The sequence below is a fragment of the Strigops habroptila genome, chromosome 9 (genome assembly GCF_004027225.2).
Source record: "Strigops habroptila isolate Jane chromosome 9, bStrHab1.2.pri, whole genome shotgun sequence".
Classification (NCBI taxonomy): Eukaryota; Metazoa; Chordata; class Aves; order Psittaciformes; family Psittacidae; genus Strigops; species Strigops habroptila.
In genome coordinates this window covers 13,078,165-13,093,030 of record NC_044285.2, presented here as the reverse complement: position 1 = coordinate 13,093,030, position 14,866 = coordinate 13,078,165, and the positions used below count along the sequence as shown (strand labels likewise).

Sequence of the window (14,866 nt, the reverse complement as noted above, 5' to 3'; positions counted from 1 at the left end):
GGAATTAGCTTGGCATGTAGAAGCTTCTATTGCTATAGACTATTTGCCTGAATGTGGCAACATTTTCAAGAAATCAAGATTCTGGGAAAAGTCCAACTAATTTCGTACTCACATTGACTCAGGTGCTGATCTTTGTGCATCTTGAAGATCTGTGTGGTGTATTTACACAATTAGCTCAGTCATCAAGGTCGTAGTAACACCACCTGTACTCTGCATGACTAACTAAGGAGGAAAATGTCTGATTGAAGTAGTGTCATTCAGATACTGTGCTGGGGCGGTGCAAAGGCTGCATGAACACTGGCATTAGTAACCTAAAGTAATTCACCTGAATCTCTGTATGGGGAGTGGCATCAATCTTCAGGCAAAGAGAAACCGTTAAAATACAGGCTTAATGCCCAAATCTCTTTCTAATTAGAGCTGAGGCAGGTGCAGTTGCACAAAGCTGTGCCCAGAGAAGCTTCACAGTTAGTGGCTGTGCTCACAGAACATGACCACATTCTTCAGGAGGGAGGCAAGATTGCAGTAACTTGTTCATTTGATGACCAGGGGGCTTTCTGAGAACTTGGGGAGAACAGCCTGGGGGAGCATGCAAGCAGAATAAATGTTTGTTTTAATTTAAAGTGGCATTGAGCTGAATATGTGGTTTGATTATTTATTCCTGCTGTAGTACAAGTGAGCCATCTTCTTTTTAGATTCACAGGTTTGGCTTTTTCTTCCCAATATCTGGTATTTCTAGATCCAGAGTAACTTGAAATCCGAAAATTTCCATGCATATTCAAAGCATTCATTCCCACAAAATATTTATCTTGAAAATGTTTCTGGAGTGCTAGCACGGAGGCAGACATACCCTTGAGCTCAACTGATGCATTTGAAAAAGCATTAGTTTAGGGATAGGTGACTGAATTGTCAGTGTCAGGCAGTACATCTTTGTTACAGTGAGCATGCTGCTTGATACATGTGCATGATGAATATCTTCCATATTTATAGGAGGCACAGAAGCCTGTTTACTTACTGCTTTGGAAAATATTGACAAAGCCTCCACTGATTTCACAGAATCAGAATGGTTTGGGTTGGAAGGGACCTTAAAGATCATCTAATTCCAACCTTTCTGCTGTGGGCAGGGACACCTTCCATTCAGATGGATGTTTATTTGACTTTGGTTTAAAATGGGAAGATGAAGTACTTTTTGTTTCTGACTTTGCCTAAATTTAGTAACAGATTTCATTTGGGTTTAGGTTTTCTTTTACCTTACTGCAGAACAGTGTTGTAGCTCCTATTAAAAGAGGACTATGGTTGGATGATCTGTCAACTTCCCTTGACGATATTACAGAATAGTCAAATAACTGTCATTGACATCTCCACAGAGACTGGATTCAACCTCTGCTGCTACTTCTGTGTTAGCATAGTAGGGTTGTTTCCTTAATGGCTTTGAGGAAAAAACAACTCTGGAGCATCAGGATTTGGATTAAATGCACGGCATTGAATTATATGGCTGTAATTACGAGGATGCTTAAATGCAAGAAAGAGAGCTGTGGGTTCTTCTGGCCTTTGGGTCTGTTTGCAGGTGGTGGTTTTTATACTGTTGAAAAAAAATTTGGCTAATGCATTGGAAAGAAAATATGTATGTGGTGTTCTAGAGACAAAAGAAATCTTCCTAGTATAGGCATAGATAGATCGAGGCAAGCTTTCTGTGTGGGAATTTCATCATGTAGGTTTTGTCTTTTCTGTAAGGCCAGAAAAAAATGAAAGTAAATCCCAAATATTGCTGGGAAAATACATGCATGGTACAGGATTTTAATCTCTTCCTCTGTATCTCTTGCGTTACATTTTGGAGTTCTTAACTGGTAACTGTTCAGTCAGTGCCAGCTGAAACCAGCCCTGTTTGTTTTCTGCAGCTAAAAGTTACAGACCTGTTCCTTGTAGTGTGAGAATACAGGAAAGGGTAAGTGGAGGATTTTAGCCTATAAATTCCTCAGTTGGCTTTGTCTGTCTTTCCGGTGATTAGTTACACTGATGGTCAATGTTCAATATACAGATGCTTTTCTGAAGGAGTGGATAGGCCCATCCACTATGCCACATAGTCCATCTCATGTTCTTTATATTACCACAACATATTATTTCCGTGCCTCCAATGAATTCCATTTTTTGCTTGGCCAACAGAGAATCCACTGCTCACTTGTGGTACAGTGTGACACCTGAATAGGAAGTCCTAATTGAGAAGGGAATTTTTCTGCCACAGTTGAACAGATCATGGATATAAACAGAACATAGATGGAAAAGATAGATGCTTTGTAGTCAATTCTGAAAAAAATTACATAAACTAATCTCAATTCATAGGATTATTTTCTATATCTTTTGGGTTTGCTTTTTTTTTTTTTGATTGGCTTCAAATTCAATATAAATTCTTCATGTGGACTGCGTCAGCTACATCAGCTGTACGTTGTCAGCTGGCATATCCTGGGATATATGCTCTAAAATCAAATGCCATAAATGGTCTTTTTTAAAAGATGCTGTGCAAGATACAAGATGAGGTCCTGTAAAATCTTATCAGCAAATGTTTGATGCAGAATATGCATCTTAAGGTAATAATTAGGTAGTCAGTCTAAATGCGTTACAAACAGGTTGTTTCTTGGCAACTTTCAGTGCCCCCAATTCCTGTCCTTAATGACAGATTTGAAATCCTGGTTTATGCAAATTGTGTCAAATCATAGCATATTTTGGACTCGGATACCTATTTTTTGCTGGGGCTTATAATTACATTTGGCTCCTGAGCTCCAGCTGTGAATGGCTGATACAGTAATCCACAGTCCAAGCAAACTCCTGAAGTGAGTCTTTGAATTTAGAATAGATGTCTTGAAAAAAGGGTATTGAATATTGGATATGAAGCAGCAAACAGAGGGGTGGTTCAGGTCCCTTCTGAAAACAAAACAGATTTGTGGTTCATACATCCAGATTCTTAGATGAAGCCTGCTAAAGGGGGGTGATTACACTGTTAAATGAACCCCAAATCACTTTCGTGTTACACATGAAAGATGACTGGCAGCTTTAGTATAGATGTCTGTTTTGCCATAGCGCTCATGTGAAGAGCAGCTGTGCAAACTTCTTAGCCAAAAACCTCAGCGCTGACCTGGACAGCAACTCACAGGAACTGGGTCTGGACTCCTTGCCGGACTGAGGGCAAAAGCCAAAAGCAGTTTGGCGGAGTGTGGCAAAGGTCGCTGTTTGAAACTTGGCTGTATTTTGGACCACTTGGACTGGTAGGATGCATTCCCATGGGGAAAAGCAAAATACAGAAAGGTAGTAATGGCTTCAGTTCTGCTGTCAAAAGAAGTCTTGTCATATTGTGAGCTGTAAAAAACACCCATCAATGATTCATAAAGCAATGAGGTGCCACCTCAAGACCTAGCCAGAACATGGATTATGCTTTTCGTTCCCTTTTGACACAGACATTAAACTTTTCAGAGATACGTGCTGTCGCTTCTTGGTGAGAACTGGACTTGCTTTTTGAAGAAACTTTTGGGCCCAGTTCTCTTCAGTAGTGGTTTCAGTGTAAAGATGCAATCAAGCTGGAAGAGATGGTAAACAATTGGAAGGATGGGATCAGAATCAGAGGGAGGAAACAAAAAAATGGGAAACGTGGCGCTTGGGAAATACATGCAGAAACCCACAATGTGACTGGGTGGAGGAAGGATGTCAAGTGGGGCTCATGGAGGCTGTAGCCCAGCAGGCGGAGGGTGCACAGGAGGCTCCTCTCCCAATGAGTTAGAGGAGCACAGGGTGGTGCCCGGGCTGCAGAGCGGGTTGGGGACCGCAATTCAAGTAGCGCGGGGTGGCAAGCGACAAACCCGGTAACCGCTCCTGGTGAGGAAACCAGCGGTAACTGCTCAGCCTGGAGAGGGAGGCAGGAATGCCGCCTCTTGCCCGGGGCGGGAGGAGGCGCGGGCCGGGTATCCCGCTGTTAGTGCCCCGGCAGCGCGGAGCGGAGCGGCCACCGCCGGGGCCCGCGCCGGTGGGAGGCACCGCCCGCCCGCCCGCGCCGCTCCCACAATGCACAGAGCGGCGGCCGCCCCGCAGGTAGCAACATGGCGCGCCGCGCCCGGGCCGCCGCCTGAGCATCCTCCCTCTCGCCTCCCTTCATCCCTCCCTCCCGCCGCCGCCGCCTCCGCCTCCCGCCGCCGGGCTGCCGCAGAGGGGCCGCCCGCCCGCGCCCTGCGCCATGGCAGCCTCCGAGCTCTACACGAAGGTAGGGCGGCGGCGGGGCCGGGGGCTGCGCGGGGCGGCCGGGCCGCGGGGCGGGAGAGGGGAAGCGCGGCCCGGGCGGGCATCACCGCGCCGAGCCGAGCCGCTGGGCCGGGCAGGGGCCGGCGCTGCCAGCCGCAGCCACGGCAGCCGCCTCCGGCGGGAGCTGGCGCCTTTTCCCAGGATGGAGCCGCATCCCGCCGCCGGTGCGTGCCCGGCCCGGTGAGTCAGGGCCCCGCCGCTCCCGGGGAGGCTCTGCCCGCCGGGCCGGGCGGGGGGAGGCTGCGGCGGTGTGTGCCCGCAGAGCAGCGCAGGGGAACGGCCGTGCTGCCCTCCCCGGCCTGGGCACCGGGGACGTGCCGGGAGCGGGCGGCTGCGGCGGGTCAGCCGGCTCCGTAGGGATGCGCCGCTCCTTGAAACGGGTTGGAATGGCCATTCCATTCCACGCGGTTCTGCGCTGTTCGGCTGTCTCCTTCAGAAACACCGCCCCGCTCCTTGCAGAGAAACCACTTCCACAGCATAGGCGCTCTGATATTAAACTAACCTTTTCGGTGACACTGCACCTTTAGACTATATTTATTCTTTTGGCAGTCGTTCAGAAGCCCTACAGTCAGCAGCGGTACAGTGCGTGACTCTCATGTGCGTTTTAAACAGTCATTTTTCTAATCTTGTTAGCCTCATGTGTTAGTATCTCATCACCTTCTACCTGGAAGCAGTTACTGCCCTGAGCATCTTGATGATGGCCAAGCCTGCTGATCGATGGCTGTGGAAGTGATTGTTTTATCCACCGGCAATGCATTGTTTTCATCGCTCTGCCTTGATCTAGTGCAAAAAACTGGCGAAAAAAAGACAGACCACAGTTTCTAAGGGTGGAAGAGTTGACTGGGGTCACCAGAACTGAGCACTACAGTACAGCGCAGTGAACTCCAAATACTTCTTTCAGAAAGCTTGCACAGTCAAAGTATGCTTCATTGAAAGCCATGCCATCTAGATGCTTGAGCCACTTCATGAAGTACTCCAAAATTATTCCCAGTCTAGCTCTTTGTGAGAGGACGGAAAGGAAACAGGCTTTTTGTTTAGGCATGAATAGGTCACCTTATTTACAGAGCCCTCCCACTCAGATGCAGTGGACAACACATTGACTGTGTATCAGTGCAAATCAAACCAGAGAGTCCCTTCAATAGGCTTGACCATATCTGAATAGTGTATTTGTGTAGGAGAGATTGAACGTGAAGAAGTGAGGTGCACGCCTACACCCCCAAAGAGTGCTAATGCATTAATGGATGTGAGGCATCTTGGTGCCTTGTGTCTCACAGAGGAGTAGCTCTGTTAATTGTCATTGCAAAACGGGATGAAAATTACCATTCTGGTGAAGAGAGCAATAGTGCTGCGGAGTTGTTCCCAGGCGCCCAACAGACCTCTATGTGAGGAGTTACTTCGGAAAGGTATTCTTGATTTATCTCTCTGTGGAGGTTCTTATTATGGAATTAAGATGTCTCATAAAGAGTTGATCAGAAATACTTAATTTTTTTTTTTAAATTTCCAACCCTGCCAGACCTTGAATTCACTTCCTTGACTGATTCAATCCTTTGGTCAGGAGGTGCCCCAAAAATGTGCATCTTCTGTCTTACAGTCAAAAGCTCAGGACCCCTTATAGTTCCCAGGGAGGGCATGGCTCTGCATTGGGTGCTGGGATAGGAGAGCTGCTGGGCATTCAAAAGAGATTGTCTCTGCTGTCTTCTGTCTCTGCCGGCTTCTTTCCCAAGTAAAGCCATCATGCTGTTTAAATCACGTTCAGTATCTCATCCTTAATTAAGTAACATAAATAATGGATTTAAGGTCATAGCACACAGAGGTAAAAAGAGCAAACACAAAGTCAGACAAGCGCAGGCATGATCCTCCAGTAGGGCCTCACTGGGTGACCAAGGCCAGTGAGATTGCTTCTGTACTTCATACCACAGGCTGTTCATGTCCTCCTCAGAGCCATATGTAGGCACAGAAAGAGCGACTTTACATCTTTTCTGTATTGGCAGGCAGAGTCAGGATTGTCATTCAGGACAGCTGCCTAAAGCACCAGAGCTTCCAGTGTAGCGCTGACACTTAACGTATGGTGTTGGCATAGAACATGCTGGCAAGCAGGGCAGGGTATGAATTTGCAGCACATCATGGATGGCTGTCTGTGTTGCATGTGTGTCCCCTGGAGCAAAGTGCCTGGCAGCTCTCTTAACTGGAAACCCATGTCCCAGCTTGCCCGCGTTGCTCAGGTAGCTGTGTTCGTGTGAGTTATTTGGAAACAGTTGGCAAAAGTACGTCAATGACTGGATAACCAGTGTCACAAGGAGGTTGTTAGCATCTCTTCAAATGTTGTCTGAGAACAGGGGACACAGACTTTGTATTCCCAGCTATTGTTTGTGGAAGTGGGGCTCTGCTGTATTCTTCGGTGTGTCCGGTTTTGCTAACGTGCACTGATAAGCCTTCAAATTTGGTTCCTTTGCATGGGAGTGTAAAAATAGCAGCCATTGTCCCAACCATGTGCCACCTTCAAATAGCATAAAGGAACTCTTATTTTCCCAAGCTAAACTCTGTTTTGTTAGCAACTAGCAATGCACATTTTTGAGCAAGTTGTGCCACTCCTGTGAAGATCCTGTTCCTTTGATTCATCCAGGTGTATATCTAAACTTGGTGACCTCATTGTGTAGGCAGCCTCTTTGTTGTGTATGGTTTAATCTGGAAATTTGGATTTAAGTTAAAGGACTGGCTCTGGCACACTCACAAACTAGTTGTGAACAACGGGCCCGAACCATGCCCAACTTTGTATCCCTCTGATGCTGTGTGTACAGACTCTGCTTGAAGGCGTTAGCTTCAATTGTGGGATGCAGCAGTTTAAAACTGCTCCATGGGTTATATCCCAGCCATTCCTATTTAAAATATTATGCCTGTGAGCTCTATTTAACTTGTCCTGTTGGACATCCATCACTGGCAGGTTGGTGACCCTGCTGTAAGATCATTTCTGAAAGCTTTGGTTCTTTGACTTTAGAAACAAACTTAGGAGAATCTCTCTGTGTTTCCTGAATCACCATAGCCCCGCTGAGTTGTGTGATCAGATGTAGCTGATCAGCATTTCAGTAACTGTTGACCTACTTGTACTGATCCATAAAAATTGATAGGGACAATCTAGGCCATGTGTCGGCTCTTGTTAAATGTAATCTGCTTTCCTTGGAAATGAAGAACAAGTGAGAACGCTTTGCCTAGACATGGAGCTCATCTGACTTCTCTGCACTGGCTGAACTGCCATGTTTTGTGTTGGACATCTCCTTTGTGAGCTTCAGGTGTGTAAACCAAGCCCCAGCACATGCTTTCATTGCCTGTACATGAAAATTAACAAAGCAGATCAGACACTGTGTTTATGTTGCCTCTTTTAAAGTCAGAGTGAAGAGTTGACATAATGTGCTTATTTTCATCCTCTATCTCCATGCTTTTTTGCCTGGGTTTGAGTTGTTTCTGTTTCAAGCTGTGCTTTCCTAGAGCATGCTGCTTTGCCCTCTTGGGGTTTGTGTCTCAGTTTTGTATGGCTGTGCACAGCACACTTATTTATTTATCCATTCAGTCAGACATTCATTTATTTTTCATTCTTGCTGCTGCCAATATATTCCTCCTGTTCCAGTATCTTTGCGATTGGGGCAGCAGGCTCCAGCTAGCTCGCTCCTAACTTAGGGCCTAAGCCAATTTCAGTTAAAGTGAGTGGAAATATTCCTTTGAACACGGAGCAATCAGTAAGCAGTTTCACTGGAGAGCACGATGTGGGCAAGCTGAACGGGTAGCTGACCTTCAGTCCTGCTGCTCTGTCCTTGAAATGGTTCAGTTTGAGGTTTATGAGCAGTAAACTGAGTTAGGGAAGTGTCAGAGGGAACTGCATAGAACAAAATGTCGCTCGTGCACTCCCCAGCGTTCCAAGGAGCCCTTTCTTGCTTTCCTGGGGCTGTCTGCAGGCAGCTGCTTCTGCTGTGCAGTGTTACGAGGCTTTGTCTTCCAATTCAGTTGTGCCAGGTCCTTACAAGCAAAGATGGGAAAAGGCAGATTTTGACCAGGTTGTGGCTCTTCTTGTGTATGTTAATGGTACATGGGGAGGGAAATACAGCAAAAAACAGCCTGAGCGTGAGAGCAAATACAACTATTGCCAAATTTCTATGCTTATTAGTGGGCTTGTCTTGGGGTTAAAAACCCCTGCCTTAATGATACAGTCTTGTATGTTGCTGTTCACACTATTGCATGTGACATAAGTTCTTCCTAAACATTAAACAGTAACCAGTTGTCTCAGTAGGTTGCTGCTTTGTTCTTCTAGAGCCGTGCTGCCCTGTAATGCAGAGACCAGAGTCACTTATCTCCACACACAGCTTGGGCATCCTGCTCTGCTTCTGAGTTGGACCTGTGCAGTTGAGAGCAGAGTGGCTGTTGCAGAAGTCAAATGTTTATAATTTAACCTGAAAATGACAGAGATGTCATTTACAGTGTATTTTTAAACTTTATTTCTCTCCTAAAAAATGCTGCAGCAGAAGAGGGGTTATTTATTTCAGTTGCTTTTCTGCTTCAGGGACCTGCTGTGTCACTAGACCAAACCTGATGGCAACTCTCTCAGTGACAGCTCACAACTTTGCACCAACTTTATTCCTATTGCCTTTAAACTGGCGGTGCTGGGATATAATTACCTAACAGCCTAACAATACTTGGTTTGCCCTAACCTTGATATTTCATTATGTTTTTGTAAAAAAAATGTTTCCAGTAGTTGAATGCCAAGCAGAGCAGCCCAAGAAACTGAAAACCCTCTTAGCTGTCTAACAGCAGCTCTGTGACGTGTCAGCAGTCCATCCTTCTTGTTAAAAGAAACTGTGAGCCTTGGGAAATGAGAGGAGCGATGGTTTGAGTCAGAGCCCAGTCTGCACCAGAGCTGTTCCCCTGGGTGCTGAGTGTGTCTGCAGGAGGAAGTGAAACCACCCTGGGAGGACGGTGGGGCCTGAGAGATAGCAAGCTGTTTGTGAAAGCTGCTCACAGCACACAAATAGTTTTTGGGAGGCCTACTGAAACACTGGAAGTGTAGTATCATTGGGAGCTGTTTTGGAGGACAGGAGATCATAGCTTCAAAATATTTTTTTTTTTTTCTGTAGACCTTATCTTGAAAGTTGTGTGAATTCTTTGTTATATGTAAAAATAATTGTGAAGGTCCCATTTATAATAAGTGGTCTTATTTTTTAATTAATTAATTAATGGGTATCATGTTAAAACATTTACCTAATAATATTAGTGGATTATGTGGGAATCTCCCACAAACTGTCATCAGCAATTCTTGCAGAATAATAGTGTCTATACACTGAGCTGCCACCGGTTATTTGCAGTCTGTTTCTACTGCAGTGATTTTATAGCGTGTACCAGATGGCTTAGGTAATGGATTACTATTATTTTTTAGAGAAACAAATGATGAGATAAAGTGCTGTCAAGCTCCTGCTGTGCCAGGAAATGCGTGCAATGACCACCGTTTTTTTTTGATGAGCCACAGAGCTCCAGGTTGAGTTGGAAGGGAGCAGGCGGTTGGTCAGGCAGATGTACCTGGCTCTTAGGGTCTCCTCGTGGGGCCTTGGGGAGTTTAATCCTTTCCACTTGTTCTAATAACAAAGCAATTTGTCTCTCTTTTAAATGAGACTCATTGTTTAACCTTTGTAGGACTAAAGAAAGCATTTTTGTTATTGAAATTTGCTCATTGAACCAGTTGAATTGGAGGAAGTCACGTAACCGTCCAGTATCACAAGGTTTCACTGTTTCTGGATGGTCCATTTTCAATAGGATTTAAAAAAAGCAAGAAGTGATAGGTTAATTGTAAATGGTGCTTCTGCTGTGAGGGAAAAGTAGTGCTCAGCTGGCAAGTCTGCTGTCCTGTGGGTACCAGTGGGATGGTGCCTGGATTTCTGGCAAGTCAGAACAGCCTCTGCAGCAGACCTCAGAGGAACCAACCACTTGGGGTGTCCTACAGGGACATTGAATTTGGATTTTGTTACTTGAAAACGCAAAGCATACACAAAACAAATACTTAACTACTTGAGGTCTTGCTCGTATTACTGGAGTCTGTGATGCATGCATGTATATGTGAGCATACATCAGACGTTGCTGGTTTGAAACGCATCTTGGCTAGGGGGTGGATGATGGACCCAGTTTCACTTTGAGCTGTAAAGCAGCAAGAGCTCCTCTGATGCAGTGGGTTTGGTTTATGCCTTTTGATTGAAGTCAGCTTGGCATGGTTTGCCTGTATAAAGTTAGGGATGAGCAGAGTCTGAACTCTGCTTGGCTGGGTTTTATTTTGTATACTCGAAGGTGCAGAGGTTGACTCTGATCCAATTTTGTGCTCGCTGTAGTGGAGCGGTGTTTACTACTGCCTGTATCGTGCTGGACTCTGATAGTGAGTATTTGTACAGTTGGGCCCAAGGCCAAGAAACGGTGTTTGGGCAAGGCTATTGTTCTGACTGCTCCATCAGCAAGCTGCTCGAATGAGTTGCAGCAGCTTGTGCACCTTCTGCTTGTCTTCTCTGCTGCTGAAATAGCAAGGAAGAACTCCCAATTTCCCCTTAATGATAGGTGGTTCTTATTGCAGAAAATACGGTGTTAGGGTCAGAGTAAAGCTGTGGTTCTTGGAAATTTTCATCGTGCCTGTGACTTTGACTTTTTCCTCAAACTATGTCTTTCTGATTAAGTTATTTTCATAGACCATAACCACAGTCATGATACACTACAACAGATGCATGTTTTTGTTTTGGGAATGATGCTCCTAAGAGTTTGATGGGTTTAAATTGGTACCAACACTTTTAAGTAAGTAGAAATGCATTAGGCACAAAATTAAATCTGGTATCTAAATGGCCTGGGAGATAGAGAAAATTCAAACCATGTTGAATTCAAAGGCTCTTTGTACAGTAACTTTTTCCTTTTGTTGGCTTTACTTTTGAGCTGCATCCAGAACAGAGACTTGTATGATTGTGTTGCTAAGGCCTTGTCTACCAACACTAATAGCAAGGCTTTTAGTGACTTCCTGGCAGAGAACAGCACTTTCATGTTGGTGCCAGTCCATGCTCTATGCCACTCTTAGGACTGCATCATTTCCTCCTGTTCTCCGTGTTGCTTGGCTTTGCTTAACCCTGGGTTTGCTTAAGCCTGATACTGCAAAAATTTATCTTTATTCCATGTGAGTAATTGCATTGCTTAATTTTATGCTTCGAAATCAAGCATGTAAATCTGAAAGACTGGGCCTTTTATTCTTGATTTCCTCTTCTTGCAGGGGATGACTGTGCTGTTGTATACCTGTTCAGAATAATTTGTGCAGGAAAACAAATTAAAACATATCCTAGGGATGTTGTCTTGTTGAGTTCTTCGTGTTAAGCTCTATGTATGCAGTGTTGCAGTAGGTTGGTTACTTAAAACCCAATTTTAATATTTAATAGCAGGAGTGTATTTTCAGGAGTAGCTTCTGCTTTCAGGACACCCACAATCTCAGGGACATAGTGGTTCCACTCATCTTATTTTAGCATAGCCCACTGTCTCAGTTTGCAACAGGCAGCAGCCTGATATGAAATACTGTGTGAGATGGATAACCTGAACTGCCCAGTGCTGCACACATGTGAAAAGCACCAGAGATACCAAGCTGATAATCTTGGTGATTTGGGATCTTCCTGTTCCTGGCCATAGGGGTCATAACCTGCACCTTTTCTGTGACAGTACAGCTGCTTTGCTGCCTGCTCTCAGTTAATCACAGTATTTAGTAGTTTTATTTGTATATATCAGTCTATTTATATACGCATAAAATGTAAAGAAGAAATCAGCGCTGCCTAAAAGGTTTGTTGTTTTTTTGTTTGTTTGAGTTTCTTCTGATTGCTTGTTTTTAAAAGGATGCTAAGTACTTGGTGTGGTTACATTAGGGGAGTGCCCTTCTTGCTGAATTCTGGGCATTAGGCAGCTGGAAGGTAAGCACAGGAAACATTAGGCACCACTAATAAAGTTTCACTCCTACTGTATGTGGATTGCATATATTGATCCAACTTTTAATGTCTTTGCGAATTTTAATGCAAATTCTGAAGAAGATAAAAATGGATTACTTATAAAATCAGAGATCTTGTGTCTTTACACCATCTGTTCTCCTTAGTGGCATGGATTTAATTTCTTTGGCCTGTTAATCAGGGACAATAGCAAGAATTGTCACAGATCTTTCCCTGAATAATAATGGCATGGAGGTACTCAAGGCTGGGGTAAAGCTTCTTAAAATGTTAAGGCATAAGAAGGTATAAACCCTAACATCAAATAAGCAAGTATGAATGAGAAGTCACCGTGCTGAGGAACGGTCTGAGGGAGCAGCATGAAGATGACACTGGAGGAGAAGCAGTCAGGAAAGCAGAATGCAGCTGTGCCTGCAGGGTCGTCTTTGAGTCTGTTACCTTGGTGCTGCTTGGGGAAAGTTGTGGTTATTTTATGAACATGTTCAAAGCTGTTGTATTTCCCTCATTGCTCATCAGATCTTCATTTCTGCCTTTTAACCTCCCTTCAGGTGCGGCTGTAGGTAGGGCTGTGAGGGTAATTCATATAGGATAAAAAGTGCCACTGGTAATTAGCAGGAGAAGTGGCTTGTTGAGTTTATTTAGCTCTTAGGAGACAGTGAGGACAGTTAAAAGCAGACTCTTCCAGGCTACTTAAATACACTGTGGTCTGATGAGAGCCCTCGCTTTACAATTAAATGTAAAGACTAAAGCAGCATTGCTTTGAAGAGCTCTCATTCTGTCTTTGTAGTAGATAACACAGGGGGGGAATAATACGATGTGTGACCTGTTGTGTCAAGTTTCCCAAGATTGCTGTGTGGTTAGATGTAAACTGCACGTTTCTAGCTTGACAGTCCTAAATATAGGAGAACAGAGACTTCTCATCTGAGTGACTTTCATACCCATATGGTCTCTTTTTTGTAAACGGATATGAAAAATCATGAAGTCCCGCTGCAGTTACCAATAGTGTCTTTGAGTTGTTCCATTTGATTATTACAAGATGAGAGTTTTGCAATTACTTTGTGATTTACAGGAGGATGCTCTTGCCCTTTGGAGAGCAAGAGTGTAAAAATACTATGAGTTGCTCTAACAATGCGGGAATTCATTGCCCCAACATGGCTTGTCACACGTTACTCTCTGCAGACTCCATGGGTTATTCATAAGTATCTTTAAAGCTGATGATCTCAGTTGTTTTGCTGAGGAAGCCAGAGAGAGATATTCCCAAGTTGCCTTATGAATTAGTATACACCAATATAGGAAATATGGAAATATTTTCCATGGAGATTGAGCCCATTTTGCCTGGAAAAGAAACATCACCTGCCTCCGAAAGTGCTGAAAATCTGTGTTACAAGAGATACAGGATGGAAATAGATGGTTTAGACTGTATGTATGTGAAAGTAAGTAGAATGTTTGTTTTTTCTTGGTTTTTACATAGGTGAAGGCTGTACAGCCAAGCATATTATAGTTTATTAGTATAATGGTTTATTAAGGTTTAAAGTAAGTAGAGTTTTGACTTATGATCTGGAATGCATAAGGAAGACTTTTTCAGACATACCAGACAATAATTTCATTGTTTAGGACATTGTCTCCCTTAGAGAAATCTTACATGAGGAGAAGCATTTGCAGAACTTAGAATTTGATGTCAGAGTGCTCTTTTCCTTGTGACAGTCTTATGTACTGGAAATACAAAGGCAATGTAAACATGTTGCAAACAATCAAATAGAAAACGCTTGTAGAGAAAAGAAGTGGGATAGTTTCTCTAGGGCTGAATGTGGTATACAATTTCCAGCCATTGTGAAAGGTATTAATTTCACTCCCCTCTCCAAGACAGAGGTGTTTTCTGTAATTTCTCGTGTTAACCGAGGTTAGAGTTGCAGTAAGGGAATGGGCTGGACCAGGCAGCACTTGAGTCCTGGCGGTGCTGGTGCTCACAGCCCTGTTGTGACTCCTGCACATGCATTTACATCCCTTGGGGATGTACAAGAGCAGGGCTGAAAGTCGCGGGGGAAGAAGTGCAGCCACTCTCGCTGGGGAGTTCCTGGTAGCAACACTGGCCTTCCCCTAGTTCTGCTTTCACAGCTTCCCCTGGCTCTTGTGGAGGCTCTGTGGGAGGTTTAACTGCTCGCTGGTTTGAAGTTAGAGCTTATGGCTCTTCCTAGCAGGTCATTCTGGTTTCCTTGCATGGGGACTTTCTGTTAATTTCCCATGAAAAAATGGGGGGACTAAATATAACCTCATTAGATGTGCTTCACTGATGTCAGGTTGCTCCTATAACATGGCAGAAAGGTGTCTGGTATGGACTTGACCATAATGACAGAGTTATGTTCTGGGTTAGCTGAGTAAAACTAGTTTTCCCTGAATAACTCGAGTGCAGTCAGTAAAAGCTCTGTTTTAATGCTGTAACAACATCGCAGCCTAGGCCTTCTCTGTCATTCTAAAAAAAATTAAAAATAAATATCAGTTATTTTTGATTTTTAGAACTCCAAGCAGGTGTTTTACTTTCAGTGTGACTTTTTTGGGGGGGGGATGGCTAGGATTAAGTAAAATCTAAAGAATGCTATGTG

The 14,866-nt window shown here is 44.2% G+C and overlaps 1 protein-coding gene across 7 annotated transcripts in view; it reads left to right on the top strand.

Annotated features, from left to right (window-relative positions):
- The first annotated feature begins 4,046 nt into the window (after positions 1-4,046).
- Positions 4,047-14,866, top strand: part of MYO5A (myosin VA) — a 101,121-nt gene continuing 90,301 nt past the window's right edge. For 4 of the 7 annotated variants that reach the window (XM_030497454.2, XM_030497460.2, XM_030497455.2 and 1 more), the window contains exon 1: positions 4,048-4,243. In XM_030497454.2, the coding sequence (XP_030353314.1) occupies positions 4,217-4,243 (27 nt within the window). In that variant the 5' untranslated portion in view covers positions 4,048-4,216. Of the gene's footprint in view, positions 4,244-14,866 lie in introns of all 7 variants that reach the window. The other 3 variants (XM_030497461.1, XM_030497457.1, XM_030497456.1) reach the window with 1 other exon arrangement.